A 27,399-nucleotide genomic window follows, 5' to 3' on the forward strand; every position below is an offset into this window, starting at 1 on the left:
GGGGTTTGTGTGGTGTGGACCCCACAAATCTATGGATCCCCGTTGTCCACAAGGCACTGTTTAGGATAGTGGTGGTTCCATAATGATTTGAGCTTTGTTTATATTGCATGGGTTGGGTCCATAGGTCTGCCTAAACACATCATTGACCATTGTCCACTATGTCACCCTGATTGGTGACTATTTGCAGCCCTTCATGGACTTCATGTACTACCCCCACAATGATGGGAAATTCCAGCAGGATGATGCACCATGCCATCTGCCACAAGATGTCCAAAAATGGTTCGAAAGAGCACTCTGGAGAGTTCCTACAAATGGTGTGGTCTGCACATTCACCCCACGTGAGCCATTATTTGATGTGGTGGAGAGGCCCACTGACACCCAAGATCCTGCACCTGCAAATACATTGCAGCTGTGGGTGGCTATCCAGATGACATGGCTCAATATCCCTCCAGATGTTCCTCCACTTATGGAATCAATTTCATATTGAGTTGCTGCACTTCACAAGGCTAAAGGGGGTCTTACATGATATTAGTTCCTGAACCATGTCTTTCGGCATTTCAGAGTATATGACTAATCCATCATTATCAGTGGATTATTTGTCTACATATAGTCCAGCACATACAGTATACAGTGAGCTCAGTCATTACACTCTATCTATTGTCCCCTTAATAGCACACTAAGTTGAAGTTTACCTGGAGTCCTATGGAAAACAGTAGAATAGTAATGATTGCTGGGGCCAGTGTTCTGATGTATCCAGTAAGGGTCAGAACATACAGAGCAAACAACCATGCAAGCTATTGAGATAAACCAACTATTTTAATTCTACCAATTCCAAAACCAAACAGTCGCTCTACTGTGGGCTCTAATGGCTTTCATAGTTGTATGGACATACGAGTTTGAAGGTAAGCCAAAACTGTGTTTGCTGTATGATCACTTTCCCTGGAATTTTCATCCTAAACATTGAAGAATGAAGGACAAGGCCAATGCTGGGAAGGCGAGAAGAAGAATTTATGTAACTAGTAATGAAGATTATTTGTAGAAGCTTCTGAAGATCTGCAACTTTTTAAGATCTGCAAATGTAGCTTAAAAGGATTGAGCTTTACAGGATTCAAAGGTTTTATTTGCTTAGCTTTTCATACATCTCTTATCAGTGATAGAGGGATACTGTGCTTTTATGGAGGAGGAGGAGCTGTCGTTCTTGGATATAAGGAGTCCTACACTCGGTAACTCTTTTCCAGGCGTTAGTCATTTCTCGAGCTCATACAAAGTAGCTGGCAAGTCAAACATCGCCATGTCTTACAGTGTAACCACCGTTAGGAGAACAAATTCTTCACAAAGACTCCCATCATGGTCTGATGGAAGCTATGGTACATCCACAAGATATGCTGGAAGCGTTTATGGTGGGGCTGGTGGATATGGAACCAGAATTTCAAGTGCTTCAGGTTTTGGTGGTTCTTTAGGTAGTGGCTTCCAGATTACCACCAACAGTGATGTCCTACTGGCAGGAAATGAGAAGCAGACGATGCAGAACCTGAATGATCGTCTAGCTTCTTACCTGGACAAAGTACGATCCCTGGAGAGTGCCAATGGAAATTTGGAGCTGAGGATCAAGGAGTGGTACGGCAAACGCTCCGGCATTGTAGAGGTTGACTATAAAGATTACTACCAAACAATTGATCAGCTGAAGAAGAAGGTGAGATATTAATATTTCATATTTTTTAAAATGATCATTTTGGCTGCTAAAATACAAACATGTTCCATCCACCTCTCCGTACACAAGCAACAAAAGGTACATTGGGTGGAACAAAGAAAGTCTTTTCATGTCTGTCATGTTGGTTTTGGCATAATGCTGCTAGTAGTTCCTGAATAAACACCATAAATTATTACTTAAGTGAAATGTCACTGAGATAGCAACGGCGATGTCAGCGGTAGAATACTGTAATTAGGAAGGGTATACCCTGGAAAGAAGGGGCAGATGGCCAACTAAAAGCTTTGCCTGGGGTTAGAAAATAGGTTCTGTTATTTTTCCAGAAACAACGTCCCTCTTGTCTATAGGTTGTGTCTAGTAATGCACCTTAGCCCCATTCAAGTGAATGGGATTATGTAGCAATACTAAACAGTCTATGGACAACAGTGACAATGTTTTTGGATAATATGGACCATTTATTCTAATTTTATACAAACTCTTTAAGTATAGGCTGTCATATGGTGGCCCAAGGAATCAAAGGTCTAGCCACGAGCAGACAAATGCTTCCAATATGGGAAGGTTAATGTGCCATACAATAATATATGTAATTCTCAGGGCCCATTCAGATGGGTGTATGCAATTTGAATTCTAGATTCTTGAGTGTAACTTGCATCAGACAGCACATGGACACACGATTGTGTGCTGCCCAATGTGTGGGGATAGTGGACATTGCATGCTCCACTCTTGTCTGTGATATGGACCGGAGTAGGACATTATTTTTGATGGTCTGTGAGAAGTGCTCATGTAAATAGCCTAATTGGCTATAATGGGCCCATGTGCTGTCTGCTAAATACACGGACAGCACACGGACGAGATATAAAACCAACTGAATGGGCCCTAAAGCCCCATTTACATGACGATTAGCGCTCAAATTTCACTCAAACTATGTCTTTTGAGCAATAATCGTTGCGTGTAAATGCTACCATCGTTAGCTTTTCGGCCAAATGATGACTTTATGTTGAGGTGAAAATCCATCATTCGGTGGGGCAGCTGATAGCAGGGACCACAGGCTGTGATTCTCCACAGGAGAACTGATAACATTGTTTTCAGCTGCTGTCCTATGGGAGAACAATGGAGCTGTATGCAGATAACAGACCACCTGCTGTTATCAGCAGAAAGCCAAGGGAGTCTCATTTACATGCAAATGAAGCTAATAAGCTACTAATGGGCATTAGTGCCCATTAGCAGCTTATGCAAAATGATCGCTCAAACTGTCATTCTCCCTATCTTTTGAACAAATTTTGAGCGATCTTTGCATGTAAATGAGGCTTTAGAATGGCTTTCAGACCATTCACTATATGGGAGGATCACAATGGTGAAGTACATGATCTGGTCCTTTCTGGCCATGACTGTTTTAGGTCCAAACTCTTCTCAAAGGTCATTGCAAAGCTGGTTTTTATGCACTTAACATTCTGCTGACTTTGCATGTAGCATTATTGAGGACATATTTACAAAACTCATACGCTATAAATGAGAAATTAGAGTTCTGTTGAGGATAAGTTCAATGTCTTTACAAAAATAGTCCATATATTGATAAAAATGAAGGTATATGCTGTAGTTTGCAATGTTTCGAGATATGATAAGGGCTGAAGATAAAGGATATCGGCCTCCAACTAGATTATTCCAGTCAGTCATCACGTTGTTGAACCAACTGAATGATGTAAGAGAATCCTTATCTTGAGAACATCATGTCATGTTCACGACTAATACTTGTATGCGCTATACATTTCAAGTGGTTTATACTCCATTGACAATGGCATCATGGCCTCCTTTATTACAGGTACTATGTTGGATATGTCAGATTCCATTGCTTTAGGTGTGCAATGGCTCCCCCAAGTTACATACCACATCTAGGGGGCAGATTACACTATATAGGCCAAGAGAACGCAATAGAAAGAATTGACCCTTACAGGTTTATTGCCCAAAGACCAACATATAAACAGATCTGCAAACAGAACCAATATGAAGTGCTATGACTTAATTTTTTAACTCTTTAATCATTTCTCCAGAAAGTTCAGAATCTTCAAGAATTTATAAGATCATATTTAGAGTCTTAAAGTTATTTTTCACATTTACTAAGGTCTATTGGCAAATATCTCATTGGAATCTGTTTACTCCATCTGGACACTGCATATTGCATGACAAGAGATTCAACTTGATGGCCTTGTGTTTTTTTTTCAACTCTACTATGCAATTATTAAAGTGATTATCCCGAATCTTACTATTGATGGCCTATCTTAAGGATAAGTCTTTAATAGAAGATCAGTGGGTCTGCCACATGGAACCCCTAGCAATCAGCTGTTCCCCCTGGACTGGTGACTTATTGTATAGATCTGTCTTGCTGCCAAAAGCAGACAGCTCCATACATCGGGCAGCGGCCCAGCTTGGTATTGCAGGCTGAGTCCCGTTCACCTCAATGGCACTCGTCCTGCAGTACCATTCTGGGCTATGAGAAATGTATGGAGCTGTCTGCTTACTGCATCAAAACAGCTTCCTAAGACAATGGTCTGGAGGCACAACTAATTGCAAGGGATTCCAGGGAGCGAAGCCCCATCGATCTGCTATTGATGATTTATACCCTTTAACAGGGGAATACAAATGCTTTCTTTTACCAGAGGCAATGATTCCGTTTTCTAAGCTAGTTTTGTGCTTGTTGTCACTACCCCATCATGTACTCCAGCCAGCCTTCTAGCTACACCTCTGCTATTAGTGGAGGTTCAGTATTTGCATATGGTAGACATCTGGCATATGGCATCATTTTGGACACAACCCTGGAAAAATCATTTAATGAGCCCATTTACTTGGATAGATAATCTGCTTTTAATGAGAGCAATTCGACAATATAGCATGTTTATTAGCACTTGTTACATTTTTCATTTATATATAACAATCATCCTGAGTATTCCAACTGTATGGGGATGTACAATTGTTAATTAGATTGTTTGTCCTCATACAGTTTGTGTGAAGGTGCATTTACACGGCAAGATGATCGCTCAAATGGCAGTTTGAGTGACAGTTTTGAGCGATAACTTTGCATAAACTCTTAAATAGCTAATTAGCTACTTAAGAGCTTATTAGTGTGTAAATGAAGGCTCCTGCTGTATGCAGAAGACAGCAGGAGCGCTGTCTTCTGCATACAGCAGCTTTGTTCTCGGAGCTCTTAGCTGCTTACACGAGGGCATGTGCTGCCGACATACAATGATGTTTATGCCCATATAAAGGATTCAGTCAAAGACGAATAAGCGTTGTTGGCCGATCACTGGGCATGTTTAAACAAGGCATTGATCGGAACAAACATTTCTACAAACATTATTCAGCTGATGATCGGCCTGTGTAAATAATAGAGTTGAGCGAACATACTCTGCCGAGCTTGATGCTCGTTTGAGTATTAGCGTACTTGATGGTGCTCGTTACTCAAATGACCATCAAGCCGTGTTCAACCCCGCCCCAGTTTTTGGCTCCTCCCCGCTGTGACGTGCCTGTTTTGGCCCCTCCCCACCGCGACGCAGCACGCGTCATTGGCATTTTTTTTGCCTGGCTGTCGAGAGAGAGAGAACAAACCTAGGGGGGGAAAAAAGAAAAGCTCGGCACCCAGCGTCCCACATACAAAAATGCTCGAGTCTCCCATTGTAGTCAATAGGGTTCGTTACTCGAGTAAAGCTCTCGAATTTTACGAAAAGCTCAACTCGAATAACGCGGACTCGAGCATTTGGGTGCTCGCTCATCTCTAGTAAATAAGCATTAAGCCAACCACACTGGGCCATTTCCAAATTTTTACTCACTTGATGTATCTAGTAATGACAAGTAAAAATCAGCTGCTTTACAAATAATGAAAACTGTTCACCACGCAGAGAAGACATCACTTCAAAAGATGTTGAAAGGTCTTGGAGTTTTCTTAACTCCAAGACCCAGTTCATTTTGGCTTATCCCTAGCATATACCCCATGACCTGAACTAATAAAACCCTTAAAGAGACATTTGCCAATTAGAATCAAATGAAACCATTCACTCTCCAACCCAACTCAAAATGCAGAAAACTTGATGATTGCACACTGACTTTTTGGATTCACCTTCTGCGCAGTCTAAATTTTCTCAGTGAGAAACAATTAAAACACTGCTTTTTATACCGTAAAACAGTTGTAATGTGGAGTCTGCTTCATACGGCATCACAGAGAAATAGATTGCTTCAAATATGACCTTTGTCCCTGCACACCCAGGAGTCACACCCTCTTGGTCAATCCTTAGTAACCTTATATAGTTAATAAAGCTGCTGATGAAGCCACCTCACTTCCTGTACACACCCGTAGAAACCTCTGACCCAGAGAACGTAGTGGAGTTTAGTGCACACTATACTTAAAGCAATCTTGATCTTAGCTGGTAACATTTGAAAAATTCAGACTTTGAGGCATTGTTACTTGTCACCTGCTCTATGTTTCAAGTTTCCATAACTTGAATGCTTGAACCAGGGACTAAAATCAATCATTAGAGATGAGCGAGCATACTCGTTTAGGGCGTTTTGGCACTCGAGCACCGCTTTTTCCGAGTAACTGGCTACTCGGACGAAAAGATTCAGGGGGCGCCTGGGGGCGGCGTGGTGGAGCGGGGGGTAGCAGTGGTGAACAGGGGGGAGCTCTCTCTCTCCCCCCCCCCCCCCACTCCCCTCTGCAACCCCCCGCTCACCCCCGGCGCCCCCCGAATCTTTTCGTCCGAGTAGTCAGTTACTCGGAAAAATCGGTGCTCGAGTGCAAAAACGCCCTAAACGAGTACGATCGCTCATCTCTAATCATGATTAAAAACTATGGAGCGGTTTCACTCAAGCTTCATCCATTAAATGTTCTTACATAGTCTTATTCATTGAAAGCTTTTGAAAAGATATTTTATAATTAGTTTTTATATTTAGATTTTTGTAATGTTTTTCTACTTAAAAAAAAGCCTATTAAAATTGCTTTTTATCATCACATTCAGACCCCCCAAACTTTTTTATTTTCCCATTGATGAGGGTGTGTGAGGGCTAATTTTTTGTAAAGCAAGTTTTAGGGTTTTAGGGATTACACAGTTATATATGTGCTGTTATAATGGAAAGGTACAGTTTTCTAGGCAATAGGAAGGGGGCAAAAATGGACTGCAGAAAAAGGTGGACTGCCTATTGGATAGTCTGGGGTTCATTTGCATAAAGCGCGAAACACTATTAAGGAGGGATATTTCAGGAATGGTAGCCCACTAGAAACTGATAAAGGTATCTATGGATTCATCATAACAGCGCGTATGTAACTGCGTAAACTACTCGCATCACTAAAAGTAGATGACAGACTTCCTTTAAAAAAAAACATTTAATATTCTCTTTCTGACAATAAATGTGAAATAATTAATTCCATGATGACTATGCTATTTTCCCAATGACAAGGTATGGAAGCGGTATAGCATGAGTGATACCAGGCCTATGGGGTGGATATGTAGCATTCTGAAATATGATCAAACTCACTTAAATAACAAGGAAGTAGAACTAAAGGAGCGGAGCAATAAAGGGCGGCTTCACATGAGCCTATGCACAAAAATGCTCATCGTAGCGCAACATATGTGCGCATGAAAGAGGTTTAACCCCTTAAGGACACGGCCTATTTTGGGCATAAGGACGCGACGATTTTTGGCGGATTTTAATCTCCATTTTTCAAAAGCCATAACTTTTTTTATTTCTCCGTCAACGCGGCTGTATAAGAGCTTGTTTTTTGCGCGGCGAACTGTAGTTTTTATCAGTGCCATTTTGGGGTACATAAACTATATTGTAATACTTTTTTTTATCCTTTTTTTATTATCGCAGGGAGAGAAAACGCATCAATTCTGCCATATATTTTTAAATTTTTTTTTAAAAAAGCGTTAAAGGATAAAAAGCATGTTCAACTTATTGTACGTGTCGTTATGGACATGACAATACCAAATATGTGGGATTTTTTTATACTAATATGAGATAAGACCCCCAAATTGTTTCTTTTTTACATTTTTATTTTATTTTTTGTACATTATTTTGATCTTTTTTTATACTAGTTATGTCCCTCTGGGGGAGTTACACCATAGCACCTATGATCACTATTGTTAGGCATTGCAGGACTTCTGTCGTGCAATGTCTAATCGCTTATTACAACGATCATAGGTAATGGCCATACAGAACGCCGGTATCTGGTGTCCTGTTGCCACGGCAACCAGCCGGGCTCGCTATGATTATATCGCAAGAGCCCGATAACATCACAGAGGGAGTGTGCTCCCTCTGTAAATCCTTCCCGTCACGCGATCTACATAGATCGCGGCAGGGAAGGGGTTAACAGCAACGCGCCTGTCTACACCTCCTCCGCGGCCCTACCACAAATTGTTGACGGGAAAGTAACAAAGCATGATTGTCAGTAGCCGCATAATTGTCACTTACATGAATGATAAGGGCCGTGTGCGGTAATTCGCTGTCTGCCAGTACTTCGGTACACAAATATAATTAATTTTTGGCATGGCTTGTCTTCGCGTTGTCATGACAACACGCCACGCTTCCCAAATGCACGAGAGTTACTTTCTCAGGTCCGATCACTTAAACTGGTTTCTAATAGTACAAATAGTTCTGTTTACGTCTGAAGTAATGTCTTACCATGGCGGGAATCCTGGAGACAAATAAGTCAACTGTTCTAAGAAGTTGTACGGGAATGTAACTAGTCTGAAGAGCCACAATTATATGTAATGAATACATGGTTGGCTTTGTTTGTATTGCTATTACTTTGTACTAGCTAATGCGGTTGTACAAATTTAGGAAAGTTTTTTTTTTCAGACACAGCATCACTTTTCTACAGAGCCTAGTAGTGGTATTACAGCTCAGCCCCAATCACCAGCCATACCAGGCTGCAATACCAGGCACAGTCCATAGGCAAGAATGGCGCTATTTCTAAAAAAATAAGACATTTTTCTGATATCATTCAACCCTATGTACACTGACTACAAGTATGCATGGACTCTTGGGCGATAATGTCAGAGTAATCCCCTGTTTAGCCCAACTTTAGATTGAGTAGACTGGAGCAGTGTTTTTCGACCTTAAGTAAAATATCCCCTAATCATACAAATAACATCAAGGTAACCCCAAGGCTTGATCATATATTCAGCTGCCCATTGCCGTAATAGCACAACATGAGCACAAAGTGCCAGTACCCCCTAGAGACATGGCATATATCAGATCTCTGTGGCCATGACATCTGCCTAGATGCCAGCCCTAATCTTGATGGTGATATTGACTCTAGCCTTAGGCCTCCTGCCCGCGGATGGAGTGGGATACGGCCGTGGTTTTACACAGCGTTATTCCACTGCGTAAAACCGTGGGGAACGCGGCATAAAGCCATTAGTGCATCAATTTCTAGCACTTTGGAGGGATTTTATTAGCAGATTTACACCAATTTTCTGGTGTGAAAACGTTGCAAATTTGGCACACTCAATATTTGCAACTTTTTGCGGTTTCATGCATTTTGACAGGCCTTAGTGGGAGTGGCCGGGTTTCATACGGACTTCAATGATTACAATAACCTATGCCAGAAATTGATGCAATTTATTGTACGGTGCAAATTTACTGTATTTCTGCTCATAACGCTTAGATATGCTTTTCTGGTGTATAGACATCCAAAAAATACAGCAAATTTATCAAAAAGTGTGCTCCTCCTAATAAGTTTGGCGCATTTTACTCCGGTGTACTGTGGATTAAGACCAACCTTCAAAACACCAGTCTAATTAAATATGCCCTAAAGTGTTTATTACTGAAGTGAACTTGGCAATCAGCTCATCCAGCCTCAAATACACGTGGTTGCCAGGGGTTTCTGCAGTGGTGATATAGTATTACATGGGCACCCATACTATGAATACATGAGATACATGAATAGTCTAAGTCAGTGTTCCCCAACTCCAGTCCTCAGGGACCACAAACAAATCATGTTTTCAGGATTTCCTTAGTGTTGCACAGGTGATGTAAGTATTGTCAGTCCTCAGACATTGCCACAGGTGTGCTTACTATAGGAAATCCTGAAAACATGACCTGTTGGTGGTCCCTGAGGACTGGAGTTGGGGACCCCTGGTCTAAGTCCATAGAGCGAGATTTTTCTCCTCTGGCTCATAGTGTCCCAAGCAGGGGATATCCTTCTCTATGACATCCATAGGTCCCAGTGGAGCATATGATGAGGTGTTGTTAAACCATTTGATAGACATCAAACCAAGGAACCTACATCTACAAATGTAGTCACACTCATTCAGATTGCTTGACTCAACCGAACTCCGTATAGCGTTATGAGACTTCATATGCGCAAAAAATGACTCATCGCTTCTCATTGCATCCTTGAGTTGTAGTCTGTTATCTTTGACCAAACCCAGATGTCTCCAATGAAATAAGAAAAATGTGTTATGGTTACAAGGCAATGAATGTGTATTGTATTCCTGCAGATATACGATGCTACCTTGGACAATACTCGGATTCTGTTGGAGATAGACAATTCTAAGTTGGCATCTGATGATTTCAGAATCAAGTAAGCAATTTTTCTCTATTTCTCATGATATTATATCTATACGTAGCACATACATCACCTTAGATATGTATGGTCTTTCTACATGACCTCCACCTATCAAGAGAATAGGGTCCTCCAACCCACTAGGCATGTCAACCGGCTGCATTCACATCGAGGTGCAGATGACCATACATAGGAGTTACAGAAACAGATGAATAGACTTGCTTGGCTGTTTCTGTATTCCTCATGAACTTGAATAGCCATTTGCACATGCTTTCTGGATCTAGGAATATAAGTGCTATCCATATCCTAACACTGATGGTAATCACACAGAACAAAAAATACTATCAAAATCATCAGCTAAAGATGTCGTAAGTACAAGGAATGGACAAAAATATGGAAACACTGTACGAAGTGCATGCCTTAAAATCGGTCTTTACATGTCTTATCGAAATATAATTTATAACCCCATGCAATTTAGGTGGAGGTAATATGACACAGATGCTGCCGGGCAGAGGCGAACATCTGCCTGAGCAACAAGGTTCCATTGACCCGGGGTTTGAGCCGCTCAGCTGGCTCCCAAAACCACCCAGAGCAGGGCAAGAGGTGAAATAAACACAAATTTGGCAGAAAAGCTCTCAGCCAAGCAGGGGTCAAAAGGGTAGCTCAGTTCTAATCGTTAAGATCCCATGCATTTTGCAGGTGTTTCTATATTTTTTATCTACCCTCTATATATGATAAGCAGCAAATTCTCCAATAAATAGCTGCATAATTATTGCTGACACAGCAAAGTTCAGATGATATTATGGCTGATACATGAAGTTCCAGCTCATGTCACCGGTTAAAGTCCCCATCAAGTCCATGCCACACGAAGCATGCAATCTAATCTTCAAAAGTAAAGAAAAACACCTAGAAAATACTCAAAGCAATCAGCTGAGGGCATGGCTTGTTTGCCTGAAGCTAAATCAGTGGTCACATCCCAAATCTGGCTACTGTACGTACTATCTGTGCATCATGGGGCAAACAAATATGTCTATCAAAAGGTCAACCCAGTTATCTGATATTGGTATGACTTTTCCAACAATCTGACTTTAGCGTCTTTTTTCACCACCCTTTTCAAAGCACGGAGATAAAGAATGGCAAAGACTCTCAAAGTCTAATCATATGTACCTTAAGGGGAAGTTAAACTTTCCAAAAATAAATTCTACAAGGTTGAGCATCTTTACTGCTCAAATTGTGTCATTGGCATAGCGCCCAAGTCCTAAGTAGGTAGCTGTATTTGCATTGATGCAGCTTCCATGATATCCTTCTTATATATTACACATCTGTATTCAGTTATGGGTTTGAAGGTTCTCCGCCATAGCTGAAAGCTGTAGCCATGTTATAATGTATAATATGAGGGTATAGTAAAACGTAGAATGCAGCCCATCCACCATGATCAATAAACAGCAAGTGAGTTCAAGATCTCAAGAATACTACCATTATGGTCTTCACTCTTTTCTTGCAGTCTTTCATCCATCTCTTTGACCTCCCTTTCTCTCTCTCTCTTCAGCATTCAGGCTTCTCAGAATTTCCAGTATCAGTAAAAGTGATCTCAACCTAAGCTCCCAGGTTAATCTGGGTCATTTTGGGTGTTGTTTGGCTTCTTAAGATGCCAGGCTCTGAAGAAGCTGCAAAGTCTGAGGTCTTGGTTATACTTTTGGCTATATACATGGGTTCAATTAATTAATTCCTATGTAATTACCAAATTTAACTTGGATTAGTTTATGGTAGTACGAATTAAACCAAATTCTTCTTGGGCAAACCTTTACTTTTCAAAGTAGGCAAAAAGTGGGACAGTAATGAAGGTTTTGGTGAACCTTTGATTTTCATTAATGTCAATACATTGCAGATTTGAAACGGAGCAGGCTCTGCGATTTGGAGTAGAAAAGGACATCATGGGACTGCGTAAGGTTATTGATGAGCTCAGCTTGACCAGAGGTGACCTAGAGCACCAAATTGAATCCCTGCAAGAAGAGCTGGCCTACCTCAAGAAGAACCATGAAGATGTAAGTTTGTTTTGCATGAACATATATATCATACAACCTATCATGGGCTAAAACAATATACAGAATGTCACCTATTTACTACTCTTACAGTTGCCCAATTTCCCAACAGCTAGGACCCTAATATATCCCATCTTCTAGTCATAACACAATCTGCATTCTTTGGTTGTTTTCCATATTCTGAAGTTAGAAATGTGATGTAAGAAAACTTGTTTCTCTACCTACAGGATATCGGTGTTCTCCGTAAGCAAGCTGGTGGATCAGTCAATGTACAAGTGGATGCAGCTCCTTCTGTGGATCTGGGCAAGATATTGGCTGATATGCGAGTCCAATGTGAAGGCGTGGTGGACAAGATTAGGAAAGATGCCAAGGATTACTATGATACCCAGGTAGATTTGTAGACAACAACTATCCAATCCAAAAAGTCATCGATACCTTAAAAGGACCTAAGAAGTCATATAATATATTCAGGGGAATGACCCCCTTGCTGATCACACTTTGGTGTAGTTGACTTAATGAAGCATAACTATGATGCTTTATATGCCATCTTTCTAGTGTACAAAATTTAGCTGGGCGCACCAGAATGTACACCATTAACTGGCGTAGATAATAACAGAGACATACAGCAGCTTGGAGCTGGCATAGTTTTTTCATTTCATGCACGAGGGTGCCAGCAGATGAGATAAATATATTAAGTGGCTTGTGCCTCTTAATACATTTGTCCCCCTTAAAGGGGTGGTCTCGCGAAACCAAGTGGGGTTATACACTTCCGTATGGCCATATTAATGCACTTTGTAATGTACATTGTGCATTAAATATGAGCCATACAGAAGTTATTCACTTACCTGCTCCGTTGCTAGCGTCCTCGTCTCCATGGTTCCGTCTAAATTCGCTGGCAGCTTGCTTTTTTAGACGCGCTTGCGCAGTCCGGTCTTCTCCATTCAGCACGAGCCGCTTCAGTGTGCTCCCCGCTACAGCTCTTCTGCGCATGCGCAGACGAGCTGTCACTGCTCGGGAGCGCGCTGAAGCGGCCATTCTGTACCTTCCTCTGTTAGAGGAAGGTGCAGAAACTGGAGCTGCCCAGCGGAGAAGCCCAGCCCAGCCCAGCAGCCCCGAGAAGCCTCCCAGGTAAGTGATGGGTCGGGGGGGGGCTGCCGCTGCGCCGGGCTGCGCCGGGGGGGCTGTCGCTGCGCCGGGGGGGGCTGCCGCTGTGATGGGGGAACTAGCGCTAGGCCGGGGGGGCTGTCGCTGCGATGGGGGGGGCTGTCGCTAGGCCGGGGGGGGGCTGCCGCTGCGATGGGGGGGCTGTCGCTAGGCCGGGGGGGGCTGCCGCTGCGATGGGGGGGCTGTCGCTAGGCCGGGGGGGGCTGCCGCCAGGCCGGGGGGGGCTGCCGCTAGGCCGGGGGAACTAGCGCTGGGCTCCGGAACCTAGCGCTGGGCTCCGGGGCCTTCACCTGGGCTGAGGGTCTAGCGCTGGGGAGCCGGGGGCTAGCGCCGGTTACCTGCTGCCTGGCGGTGGGCGTCTGGTCGGCGGCTGCGGGGCGTCTGGTCGGCGGCTGCGGGGCGTCCGGTTGCCATGGAGACACAGCTGGCGGCGTCTCGGGAGCGCGCACGTCGGGCTGCAGCGAGCGACTGGGAAAGAGCCGGCGGCCATCTTGAGGAAACTTTTATAAGTTGCTGAAACGCTGGAACGGTAAGTACGAACCAGCTAGAAATGTCATTTACAGGGGTAATTAGTAATGTATGTTTAATGGGGGGGACTGGGCAAAAAAAAAAATTAACTGCTTCCTCGAGACATCTCCTTTAAGGTACCTTTACATGGAGCAATTATCACCCGAATTATCAATGGAAATAGCAAATTCTGGCTATAGTCGTCTCATGTACAAGTGGCCGCCAACAGATTGCTGAACAATAAATCACTCACTTGTTGGAACCACTAGGATTTTAGCAGAACTAAAAATGAAGCAACTGTTAGCCCATGGGAACAAGAGTCTCTCCATCTTTGATTGGCTGCCTGTTTGCAGTGAATGGGGGTGAACAGACTGGAACGATTTCCAACCCACTTCGCCTCCATTGACAGAATGAGGGGTCAGTCACACGGGCGCATTGGCACCCGTGTTACTGCAGATAGCAGACAGTCGTATCTGAAGACAGACGTCTTTCTGCAGCGTCGGAGGAAAAAACATGTGAACGGCTTCATTGCCGGTCATGTGCTCTTTCATCAACGCTGCAGAGAGACGTCCGTCTTCAGGTACGGCCGTCTTCTAACTGTCAGTCACACGGGCGCATCGGCACCGGTGTACGGGTGCTGATGCGCCCGTGTGACTGAGCCCTGACTATTGCTCCTGTCTGAAGTACAGAATCGATAGTCAGTGGGACAGATGTCAGGCGCTTATGTGCCCGAAAGTCATCCCATGTAAATGTACCTTGAGCCAAGCACGTAGTTTATTTAGACCGGTATATCAGTAAGTAAGCCCTAATGTATTTCCTGGCAGCATCTCCTATACACAATGGTAATGTTTAAACATACTGTAGGCTCCCATTATCCAGCTTACCATAAAACATCATGAAATATTGCTTAGTATCAGCTATTACAAGCAATGGTAGAACAAGTAACTATGGGTCCCTTTAGCAAAGCGTAGCGCATGACCCAGGAAGTTGAGAACATGAAGATGTTATGTTAAAAAGTTTTGGGGGGATTACAGAATTGCTGGCCTATCTTTAGGATAGGCCATCAATGTCAGATGCAAGTGAACGGGACAAAACCACAACACCCAGCACAGTCGCTGCTAAATCTATAGCATACAGGTGTAGGGAGCAATGAAGAGGCCACAGCGCTTGCCCAAGTGCTGCTTCCCTTCCAAGAATTTGTTCGGCAGGGGTGTGGAGAGTTGTACTCCCACTGATTAGACATTGATAGCTTATCCTAAGCATAACAGTGTAGATTTGTATCCTATCAGAATCTAGGGAAAGCTGGCAAAGAACCCTATGGACCACAGTGGTTTCCACTCTTAGAAATTCAGCATTAGCTGCATAGACAAAAACTGACCTAACATCAAGGCTTCTTACAAGGCAAAGACTCGAGGCTAATATTTTCTTGAGATTGTTACTGTTTTATTTGAAGGCTAAATGGATGTTCTCCTGTATTTACGCTCCACATTTATCCCACTAGTCTACACTATGATGAAACTGCTAGTTTATTTCTAGATTGTCTGCTAAACACAATAAACTCATGTGACTAACCAGGTCCTCACGTCCTCCGGGGCTGCAGTTCATCCACAGTGCACTCCGGACATAGAAGGATCAACATCTAAACATTGGAGAACAGATTTATATGTTTCCGATTAACTTCATCCAGGAAGAGTTAGTGAGAAATATTTTTCTTCCTCTCTTATGTGCATTGTTTTTTTGCTGCTTTTTAGGTCGAAAGTGTAAATGTGCAGATGGTAACCAGTACGACTGAGCTAGAGAAGACCAGGACCACAGTTACAGAATTACAACGCACTATACAAGGTCTGGAAATTGAGCTTCAGTCGGAACTGAGTAAGGTAAGGATCATAGCATTATGATGACTTGTATTTCAAGTAGCTGGTATTATGGGCAAATATATGGTTATTTCTAAAAAGCTTTAGACTTTTCTTATGTAATAGTTACCATTTCTATAAACACTCATTGTCAAAAATGATCAAGCACCTAAAAGGAATTGTCAGCATTGAATGAAACTTGCGATGAGTGATTGTAAAGTTGATATAAGTCATTACGATATCAGAGCAAAAGGATTATGTATTGCAGAACACTGACCACTTGAAGGGAGGCTCTAGTACCCTGTTGTACCGCCTCTAGCTTGATGTGATACGGGCAGGTATGGAGCCATACAGGTTCCGTATGGTATCCTGTGGCATATCGGTCTACATTTGCAGTAACTGAGCCTCTACATTGTGCAAACTCATAGGCTGTCAAAGTTGGCATCTCAGATGGTCCCTTACATGTTCTATTGGCGATAAATGTGGTGTCTGGGCAGCCATGGAAGTGTGACAATGTTGTGGAGGCTCCTCTGACACCCTTGTATGTGCGGATGAGCATTATCCTACTGGAAAATGTCTCTTGGAAGCCGAAATGAGAGGAACAAATGTGGCTGCAGGATGTCCTGAACATATTGCTGAGCTGTCGTTGTCCCTCATACCACTACTAGGGTGACTGTTGTATGTAATGGCCCCCAAGACCATCGCAACAGCAGTGGGGGCAGAGTGCCGCTCCACAGCAAAGGCTGGATTGAGGTGCTCACCCGAGGTCTCCAGACACGAACACAACCGTCATCAGTGCCCAAACTAAACCTGGATTCGCTGCTGAAGACAACCCAATTCCACTCCATAGCAATTAGGTTTTATCATTCATGACACCACTGCAAATGGAGGCAACGATGGGTGGTAGGCAATACGCATAATGGGAGGCATGAGACCATATGACCTTCTGCAAGCACCTGGAAATGGTTCAGACAGAGAAAAGGGCCTGTAACGATGGTGCTACCTATCTATGGATGGCGGACAATGAAACTGTTGGAGCTGCTTGTGCTTGTCGGGTGATCAGATAATTCTCTACTGGTGGTCTGTCCAGTACGTCCTGAGTTTGGTCGCCTTTGTGTGTGCCCTCACTCATCCACTGATCCCAACATGTCCTAACAGTCTGGTCAGAATGGCTCAGGTAGAGGACTATTTATCAATAGGACCATCCAGTTTCTTACATCTCTCTCAAACTCTTTTATTGCATCGCAGAGACGTCTAGTTGTCAATAGGCTCTACATAAGTGAAAAAAAGGTCAACTCCATACAAGTAGCCTCTAAAAGCCTTTTTATAGGCCAAGGGGGAACCACTTTTAGGGCCTCAGATGACAAGACCATCCATCTAATCACACCACAACTCTCCATTACCTGATATCTGCCTGAGATGTAACTGTATGCCACGTTTTGCAGCAAAACAACTTCCTCTAGGGTCTTGATTATTTTTTTTTTTACAATGAGTGTAACATCCTACAATATCTCTCAGATCGCTTGCCCTGTCTAGTATATAATTTCATTTTGATATTCAGTACTTCATGGGGTTCGAACCTAAGGAATTCTTGAGTCTCTGTTAGGCTAAAAGATTTTGGCTACATGCAGTTTGGCTTAGGTCACTTGGTTGTAAGATTTCCACAGAATTTAAAGGGGTTGTACCAGAATTATAAGTTATCCCCTATCTACAGTCCTCCTCACTGTGGGCTGACTGCATTCCCTATGGTGAGGAGGCAAATAGAGAATCAGCGGACAAGCATGCCAATCAAATGGATAATGCAGATAATTAATAATAAATATCCAGAAGACAAAGAGGATTTACCTGGTGCGGGCCACTCGACCTATGACAGGCGTCCACACCATCAGTCCAAGGAGGCCTTTAAGAGTATATTTCGAGTGACTGAATCCCTAGTCTCTATGGAGAGTGTTTTGGGGTAAGCCCGCAGGTAAAGGTAATCTTGGTCATAAACACAGTACAGGAAAAGTAAGAGTCCTCTGTGCTACGTTCGCAATTTAGATTGCAAATAGGGTCGAGGAAAGATCTCATTAAGGGTAAAAGAACTTACTTAGTAGAGGAGTCCTATATGGAAATAGGACTCCTCTATATCCAGGTTTGTCCTTAGTTAGTCAAGCCAGGTCCTAGAGAGTTTCAGCAGAGGCTGGTTTATTGGTACAAACATGAGTATAGGCGCAAAACATAGGTAAAAGAGGATGTAACGTACAACGCGTTTCAAGGGTTAAATCCTATTTCTCAATGCTACATCCTCTTTTACCTATGTTTTGTGCCTATATTCGTGTTTGTACAAATAAACCTGCCTCTGCTGAAACTCTCCAGGACCTGGCTTGACTAAGTAAGGACAAACCTGGATTTAGAGGAATCCTATTTCCATATAGGACTCCTCTACTAAACAAGTTCTATTACCCTTAATCGGATCTTTCCTAGGCTCTATTTATAATCCAAATTGCGAAAGTAGCGCGGGTGACTCTTTTACTTTTCCTGTACTGCGCCTACAGTCAGGAGGAGACTGAATAAAGTGCTAGTCATGCAAGTGTGCTGACACTCCATTCACTTTCAATGGGACTGGTATTTTCGTCAGCCCCATTAAGGAAACCCTAACTTTGCATGCTTGGCCAGCGCTCCATTTATTCTGACATCATTGCCGGGTAGAAGCGACTCAACGGACAACAGCGACAGGCAAAGGGAGACACAGGACCCTCGTTCTCAACATTGATGGGGGTCTCAGCAATACGATCTCCACCAATCAGCAAATTATGCTCTATCCTGTGGAGAGGGGATAAATTGTAATTCTGGCACAACCCATTTAATAGAGATTCGCTGCATCCATGTAAAGCTGTCCATACACATATAACAGCTGTTGACTGAATGCTCATTCAGCTAACAGCAAGCTCTCCTAGCCTTCCCGTAAACATACACATTTAGCTCTGCCAAGCATGCATGTGTCTTTAATGTGAAGAGAAGAATAAGCGTCTGCCGGTGCCCTCTAGATAGGGTAGCTAACTCCTATAGGTGGCACTAAAGATACCCTTTTCCTACTTCCTGGTGTAGAGCTAATTTGCATACCTTTTTTCCAGGGAGCACTGGCTGACCTGTAAGACTCTCTACACCAACTTGGTCATCTTCACAAGAAGAAACAGGATCAGGCATGTTAAAATCCAACATGTCCAATCCTTCTTTGCTCCCTCCCATCGGGAGAGGGCTAGGACATGCCAATACAAATTAGTCAGTCAATCCTGCCAAAATTGTCAGGCTTGACCAACTTAAATTGAATGTGTATGGTTACTTTCATTGTATGAATTCCTATGTGTTCTAAAGCACAATCAATTGCAACCTTTGGAGACCACCATGTAATGGACACCTTTGGTCACGCACATTGTCCAACTCAGTCCTAATCCTCCCATATATGTTGCTATTACCAATTCAGGGCATTCTTTGCCTGCTTGGACAAGAGTCCTACCTCTGGAACATGCACCTATGTCAAAAACTGAATTTCCAATCCCGGTCCTGTCTGGTGAGTGGGCGACGGCCACCTCATCAGACAGGACGAGAATTTGAGCCTCAGTTCTTGCCATAAGTGCACATTCCAGAGGGGGAACCCACATCTATCAGACATTTATGGTAATTCCTGAAGATTTTAAAGTCAATGATACTTTTAACATCTGCCATCTTCCTTCCACAGAAAAATGCTCTGAATGCTACCCTTGAAAATATCAACGCCCAGTATGCTGCTAAACTGGCCCAGATTCAGGGACTAATCGGCAGTATGGAAGCTCAGTTGCAACAGATCAGGGTAGACATGGGACGCCAGACTCAAGAGTATGATCTTCTTCTGAACATCAAGGTCCGCCTGGAAATGGAGATAGCCACTTACCGTCGTCTGCTTGAGGGGGAGGATATAAGGTGAGACGTGATTGATAACTTATAGCAGTCAATGTTGTACAAACACATGTAATGTAAGTGTGCTATTTCATGAGTATTACCTTCTGGGGACAACGCTTGTATAAGTTTTATAAGTATGATGAAAGACTGTTATACCAGACCTGATATATTTTGCAAGTTACATAAATACATCTAACAAACGTGAATACTAATAAAATAATTTTCATGTTACTCTTTTAACACCAGCTCCCTGACAGTGGACGAGGAGGAACTACAAAAAGGTAATGTTACATAAATCTGTACTGAGAAGAGACTTGAAGTCTAAAGGACTGCAATGGGATCAACCAACATTTCTCAATAACAAAAAAGGGGGAAGGTGTGGCACATTAAAAGACAATGCAATGCATATCTACACTGCATGAGGACTTTATTCTAGACACCCATCTAGTAGTGTGTGGGGCCTATTTTGGCCTTCGAGAATCACAACTCATTAAGTTGAAATTGTTCTGTGGGAATATTGGCCCATTCAGGCAGGAGAGCCTTTTGTATTTTCTGCAAATTAGATGGAAGTACTTACATGATCCGAACAGCTGACAGGAAGGGTTCATCGGTTCATGCTACTTGTGCCAGATTCTGACCCTCCCATCAGCACCATACAACAGAAAACTAGATTTATCTGACCAGACAATGTTTTCCACTGCTCGTTGATACAATTTTTACACTTTTTTGCCCACTTGAGTCTTGCCCTTCTGTTTCCCTTAGATAGCACAAGTGTCTGAAATAGCTACATACTCCAATTCTTGCATTAATCATTCTGGATGTTCTCTTTAGGGAGAGATGACACCCCTTCTGAACCCATGTCACAGGCCTCTCACTAGCTAAGCCAGAAACCTACTGTACACTGATGAGGGGCAAACACCCCAAAACAGCTGTATGTGTATGGTATGTGTATGGTTTTCTGGCTTATTTTCCTATTCCTAATCATTGTTTTAATGACTTGTTTAAAGAGTCGTACGTTTATTTGAATGAATGCTGCCTTCCAATAGGTGGCGCTGCAGAGGTATTGTTACATCTTCCTTATTTGCATATATTACTCAGAGGAGAAAGGATGGCCTTGTAAGTCTCCTCACCCTTCTCCTAGGTGTCTCCACACCCCTTCTGGGTGCTCTCCTTGGGAAAGACGATGTCCCCCCCCCCCCCGCCCATTCACCTTCTTCCGACACCCCTTCCAACTCATTATAGAATGGGATGGGGCCTGATTGTGATGCTTTTTGGCCAAGACCAGGAGTTTGAAATTCCTCATTCTCTATGGTGGGGTTCTCAGAGGTCAGAACCCAAACTAACCACCAACTGTGATCAAAATCAACAAGGAGGAAGAAGGCTGGGAAAGAGATTCCAAGGGAATCTTCATGTTAGCAGACCCCTTAACCTTACCTGACCTGTTACATTATCAGCCCTACTGTGAGGGGGCACTGGTATCTGGCTTAGGGTTTCCTTTGTGATCTGGGACGATGTTGCTAGAATGGAGGCACTGGGGATAGCTCACATAGGTTCCCAGAGCCAATATGTATGCTTTCAGTAACAAACTTTAATGAAATGTAAAAAGAAACCAGATAAACAGCTTAAGTGCCCTTACATGGTGAGTCATGACCTTGTAGTGGTCGGCTCTTACAGAGGATTCATGTTATCGGTATTGCATTGAAAGTCCAGGATCCGTATTTCAGGTTTATCAAAATCCTTACCTGGTATCCAGTGTTTCAGTCTAAAGGCCCATTTACACTGGATGAATGTCGGGCAAACGATGCCCGACACTCATCCCCGCATATACTCGCTCCCGCACTGTTACACAGGAGCGAGTATCACTTGTTCTCTGACAGAGCAGCCAGCAGGGGTCCAGGCAGCTGGAGTAGATTTCACTCCTCGCTCTCCCCCGCCCCTCTTCATTCACTTTACACAGCGGCCGCTTGGTACAACTGCTGTTTACACTGAATGATCATCGAACAGTACTGAACAGTACTACTAAAGTACTGAATGGCCACTGTGTAAGGTGAATGGAGAGGGGCTGTGGAGAGCGAGGAGTGAAATCTCCTCCAGACACCCCGGCCCCCTGCTGGCCGCTCTGTGAGAGATCCAGCGATACTCGCTCTTGTGCAGCAGCATGGGAGCGAGTATATGCGTGGACTAGTGTCGGGCATCATTTGCTCGACATTCGTTCAGTGTAAATGAGCCTTTAATCCACTTTGCTCCATGTAACGGAGTGACCAGTGATGTAGTCTTTGGCAGCTCTGTATCACATCAAAGTTATCTGGTAGAAGGGAGAAGGGGAGCAAGGAGGCAGAAGTATGTTCTATGCTTGCATTCAGTTCAGCCTTTATCCAAAAGAAACATGTCCCATTGAGGAGCCCACACCTGTAGGGTTAATCCTGCACACTGCAGTTTATTTCACATCAGGGAGTATCCCTTGTTCCTTTCTCCATAGCATGGCTGCACAAACTCAGGGGAGAATCCCAAGATCCTCACATTGTAGCATAGCTGTACAGAATACTTCCTGTTTCATCTTCCTGCTCACTCTGTTCCTTGTTACTTCCCCTCTTTATAATCACAGTAGATTAAAAATCACTAACACAGCAGAACATCAAATAAACAATAGAACAACAAAACATCACTCAAAGCATCTCACACTTTGATGTGAATCTTAAAACCTTTCTTCTGCAGCGCCCAGGGTCAAACCGTTCGGTGAGGTAGACGTGAGGAACAAAATGATGGGTCACAATGGCTCTACTGTCTCCTCTCGTCACATCCCAAAACACGGTCTGTCCCGACAGCATGCGAGGGTAAAAACTAACAGCTACGCCAGCAAAGAAATTATAGCTTAACTGTTCATGTGACTCCAGTGCCCCTTTTTCCAGTAATGCATTAAAGGAACCAAATAAAGAGTCCACAGTCAAAGTGAAGTTTTAAAACCAGAGCCGCACGTTTTTTTACTGGATATTTCCAACTTTGATTTTCCAAGTACATTACTGCAACAGTCTCAAGTACAATATTACTGAGATTTTTTCTTTCACACCTTCTGACACACCTTGCGTTAGACATTCACTCTTTTCCTGAGCTACTGGCATCATCAGTCTCAGTTATCTGATGGAAGGTTCTGAGGAGAGCGTTCCGGACATGGAGAGAACAAACACGAGCAGTCGTTGCTTACTTTTCACACCCTTTCCTCGCTGACCTAGTGGCATTCGTGGGGCAAAACACTCACTCCAGGCTTCTCCTCAGACTTGCAGTAGTGGATTTGGTACTAACCTTCTACTCCATAGTTAAGCAGGGGAGTGTGCAGCATTCTCTGTCAACTCCTACTCCAAGAACTGATGCTCACATCAAGTCCCTGGAGGGAATCCATCACAAAGCTAAATGAGACGAGTCAGGGCCTAACCCAGACAGGAGCATCTGAGCCTCAGCCTTCTGCTCACACGTCCTCCTTCCCGAGCGAAATCTATCCTTCCCCTCTTCTCCTTCTTCTCTACCAACTCTGCCCCCAACCACTCTACCAATCACAACACACAGAGCAGGTTAGGGAAACATTCACACGGACACCATCAGGATTGGTGACACTAATACAAGACATTGACCTCAAAGGTCACCTCGACTGACACAGAAACCAACAGCCACGTGGACATAAACACACACGAATGCACAAGGACAGATTCATATGGGTTGGACAAGCACAGAACTGGAGGGTCCCTAACTCTGGGCCACTACACTTGCAGTCCTAGCCCTACATACAATGTTCTGCTGAGCCTTATATTTTTATAGTTTTTTATATATGATTTATATAGTTACCAAACTAAGGCACAGTTGAGCTTTAAAACATTCATAATTCAAACCGTCACTGTTACCTATTCTTCTCCTTCTAGAGCTTAACAGATGTCGAAAAATAAAGACCATTGTAGAAGAGGTGGTTGACGGAAAGGTTGTGGCCACCCAAGTTAAGGAGGTTGAAGAAAAGTTACCAAGTGTAAGAAAATAAGAAGATGAATCTCACTCCTGATAAACATGTCTTGACTGGATGATGAGTTCCAATAAATAAATAAACACGTTAAGTTGTTTCAAGGATTATTTTCGTCTCTAAGGACTGACCAAAGTGGTTCTGAGAAAAATGCTTATATATATAAAGTGAATCTGTTTGGATTACATTGACTAACAGCATAAAACTAAAGTTCTCATAGGTTTGAGGCAAAAGAATCATGGCCAACATCAAAAACCACCATGGCTCAATATATACTAAGAGCTGAGCCACTAAACCACTGAGCACTTAAAGCCGTAACAGAAACACATTCTTCAGCACTCTTACGCATTTAATATCTGAATAAAATTGTGCAACTGTTGTTTATACTGACCATATACAAATACAAGGTTCTCAGCTCATATTTTGATCAAAACATGTGGACCCATCCACCATTTCTAGGTGAATCTTATTAGATGGGTTCCTAATGCTAAAGAACACCTCTTCTGGGCCAAATACCTCCAAATAGATTCAGGGCAAGTAGGATACCTGGTTATATACTCTAGTTAGAACATCTGGGACACATGGGTGAATAGAGTTCCCGACAAATGCTAAAGGGAAAAATACTGTTGATGACCTATCCTCAGGATAGGTCATCAATTGTTGATTGACAGGGGACCATCGCTCGGGACCCCGATCGATCAGCTGATTGTGCACCTGCTGATAGCGCCGCAATTACACAGAGGTCGGAGTGGAAGCAGCAGAAATCCCTGCTCTCGCCCCTGTGTAGTGGCCGGCGCTTGTAACTGCAGGCATGGCTCTCATTGATTTCAATGAGATTTACATGAATAAATTGCAAGTTATACTGAATCTTTTCCAATAAACTACATTTATAGATCTGAGCTAATACAAGTGGATGAGATGGAGCTGCAGTACCAGACACAGACCCACGGATGACACATTGTAATGTGACCAGCCTTTGTTTGAGCCGTATCACAGGTTGTTGCAGGCAGAAAATAGGAAAGCCATAAAAACAGTTCCCAAACTGCAACTTGGCAAATAGTCTGTTGAACTTTTCGCCTTCAGGCCTAACACAACGGAGGTGATGGTGGTATTTGGCACTGGGCTCACTTAGGCCATACTCAGACCCCTCTCCTTGGTCCCTGCTTCTCACGCTATCTGCTTCTACTTGTCTCCAAGTGGACCCTCTGGCAAGTCACAAGCAGTAACTGCTCCCTGCTTCCTGCACTAGCACTTTTCAGCGGTCAAGCCACAATGCCTCTAGTTTCTGCAGCTCACCAATGTTCTCTAGCTTTGTGTCCACTATACACTCAACTCACTACACAGTAACCGAACTTCTGTATAAATTGTCCCATTGGACGTGTGGGCAGCATAATTTAATTTATTGTGTGCTTCCAAGTTGTCCCTGTCACATTGATGTTCACATATGCCATATTCCACCAGTTTCAGAACGTTGCAAGCCAGTGCAAATATGTACTTTGGCAATGCTGGTTCTACTACTCGTCAGCACTGTCTCAGCTTGTCAGGCTGCACAGAATAAAGTCTCAGTCTCTCTATATATGCACAGTCTCTTTGTTAGGCCTCCTGCACATGATTTCAATTGCAGAATCCATCATCACCACCCGCGTGGACGATCCGCACCCATTAAAAAAATAGAACATTCGCAGATAGCGATTGTGATTTTAAAATCGCAGTATGTTCTATTTTTGTGCGGAATCTGCATGGACAGCTTTGATTGAAGTCAATGGAAGCCGTCCAACCCGCTGCCCATCCCCAATTCACATTGAGGATAGGCCACGGCTACCAGCGTCATTGCCTAGAGATAGTGCAGGGAAAAAAAATTATATTTCTTAAAAATCTGTAGTGCAGATGACCAACGGCGAGCTTTCTCTGTCATCCGCAATACAGAAAGCGAAGATACGTGGGGTCGCCGGCTGGGGTCAGCGCTGGATTCTGCTGCGGGCTCCTGCATGTGGAATCCGGATTGCCCGTGTGCAGGTGGCCTTACTCAGCAGGTTTGGCATAACTTGGCAAATATTCTCAACAGTTCACAATAGGTTGCACTTGCTTTCATTTAATGGCAGATTTCCACTCTCTCAGCAACAGAGCAGGTTCATGACTGATGCTCTCACACAATGGTTCAGACTGACTGGAGTGCTCTTTGTCCTACAATTTGCTATAGTCTGGACTGGCACACAATACACCATCACACCGCACTCAAGCTCCTGCACGTTGCTCACACATCATTAATCATATATCGCTATAAAAGCGTGGAAAATCCCTTTAAAGTGGTTGTCCGGAATTTTGGGGATTTTTTTCTACTGATGAGGGTAGGTCATCAATGGAAAAAAATCCCTGAAGTCTCGGACATCTGTTTTGGTGACTGAGCACCAGGGTCTTGGATACCAAACCACTGAACACACACTAGGGGAACTGTCATACTTCTTGTCAGCTTTACTTTGAGCTCCACTGAAGCTGGTACCACCACTGGAAACAAGAAGTCTCCACCATAGTTAACCAATGATGTTACATCGAGAAACCGAACGATCATCTGTAGTCTTCAAGATAACCATACTGCAAGATACTTAACAGGGAGAAATCTAAAGTCCGACATCCTGGCAAGAAAAATGAAAAAAGTATACTAATAGATCACAGACTGAACATGAGTCAACAGTGTGATGCAGTCTAGATCAGATCACATGAAGTAATTATCCCCCTCTTCTCTTCCTTAGTCAGACCTCATCTGAAATACTGTGTCCAGTTCTGGGCACCCCAATTTACAAAAGATATAGACAAACTGGAGCAAATCCAGGGAAGAGTTACCAAGATGGTGAGCGGTCTGCAAATCATGTCCTATGAGGAATGGTTAAAGGATCTGGAAATGTTTAGCTTGCAAAAAGAAGGCTGAGAGGAGACTTAATAGCTGTCTACAAATATCTGAAGGGCTGTCACAGTGCAGAGGGATCAGCCCTATTCTCATCTGCACAAGGAAAGACGAAGCAATGGGATGAAACTGAAATGGAAGAGACATAGATTAGATATAATAAAAAAACTTTCTGACAGTGAGGGTGATCAATGAGTGGAGCAGGTTACCACAGGAGGTGGGGAGTTCTCCTTCAATGGGAGTCTTCAAACAAAGGCTGGACAGACATCTTTCTGGGATGATTTAGTAAATTCTGCATTGCACAGGGGGTTGGATCCGATGACGCTGGAGGCCTCTTCCAGGAGAAGTGAAGCATTACACACTCCTCGTTAAAAAAAATAGGCTGTCCAAATAATATAGGTCCTTAAGAGTTAGAGCTGCTCTATGTAGCTGGTCCCTGCTCTGGATAATAAATGAGACTCTTAGGCACCATGTCCACTGCTAAAATAAAATTAAGAATCTGCAGCGTTTTTGCCGAAGTGTGATACGCGCCACATAGGGATGCATTGGACACCTGCAGGTAGTTAAATACCTGCGGATGTCATTTTCCCCTGAGGCGCGGATTGCGTGTGCGGGAAAACACCCGCGGCATGCTCCATTTTTAGTGCGGGACTCCCGCAGGCTTCTATTGACGCCTAGGGAAGCTGTCCGGATACGCGGCACACCCGCATCTGAATTTCTGCTCTCTGGCGTGGGAGCGCGGGAG

The 27,399-nt window shown here is 43.5% G+C and overlaps 1 protein-coding gene across 3 annotated transcripts; it reads left to right on the forward strand.

Moving 5' to 3' along the window:
- The first annotated feature begins 1,291 nt into the window (after nucleotides 1-1,291).
- LOC136588404 (keratin, type I cytoskeletal 17-like) lies at nucleotides 1,292-23,773 on the forward strand. Of its 3 annotated transcripts, none has more exons than XM_066587577.1 (8): nucleotides 1,292-1,693; nucleotides 10,198-10,280; nucleotides 12,151-12,307; nucleotides 12,532-12,693; nucleotides 15,727-15,852; nucleotides 19,550-19,770; nucleotides 19,996-20,030; nucleotides 23,661-23,773. In XM_066587577.1, the coding sequence occupies exons 1-8, from the start codon at nucleotides 1,292-1,294 to the stop codon at nucleotides 23,771-23,773; spliced, it is 1,299 nt and encodes a 432-aa protein (XP_066443674.1). The 3 variants fall into 3 exon arrangements, with proteins under 3 accessions (XP_066443674.1, XP_066443673.1, XP_066443675.1); XM_066587576.1 differs by lacking the exon at nucleotides 19,996-20,030 and adding an exon at nucleotides 22,422-22,437 and having other exon boundaries at nucleotides 1,508-1,693; nucleotides 23,663-23,773; XM_066587578.1 differs by lacking the exon at nucleotides 19,996-20,030 and adding an exon at nucleotides 22,875-22,908 and having other exon boundaries at nucleotides 1,508-1,693; nucleotides 23,663-23,773.
- Nucleotides 23,774-27,399: the final 3,626 nt, after the last annotated feature.

This window comes from Eleutherodactylus coqui, chromosome 13 (genome assembly GCF_035609145.1).
Source record: "Eleutherodactylus coqui strain aEleCoq1 chromosome 13, aEleCoq1.hap1, whole genome shotgun sequence".
Lineage (NCBI taxonomy): Eukaryota > Metazoa > Chordata > Amphibia > Anura > Eleutherodactylidae > Eleutherodactylus > Eleutherodactylus coqui.

Coding starts and splice junctions, on each gene's coding strand:
- LOC136588404 (XM_066587577.1), top strand. CDS start 1,292: ATGTCTTACAGTGTAACCACCGTTAGGAGAACAAATTCTTCACAAAGA. Junction 19,771..19,995: donor CTTGAGGGGGAGGATATAAG/GTGAGACGTGAT, acceptor TTTTAACACCAG/CTCCCTGACAGTGGACGAGG. Junction 20,031..23,660: donor CGAGGAGGAACTACAAAAAG/GTAATGTTACAT, acceptor TTCTCCTTCTAG/AGCTTAACAGATGTCGAAAA.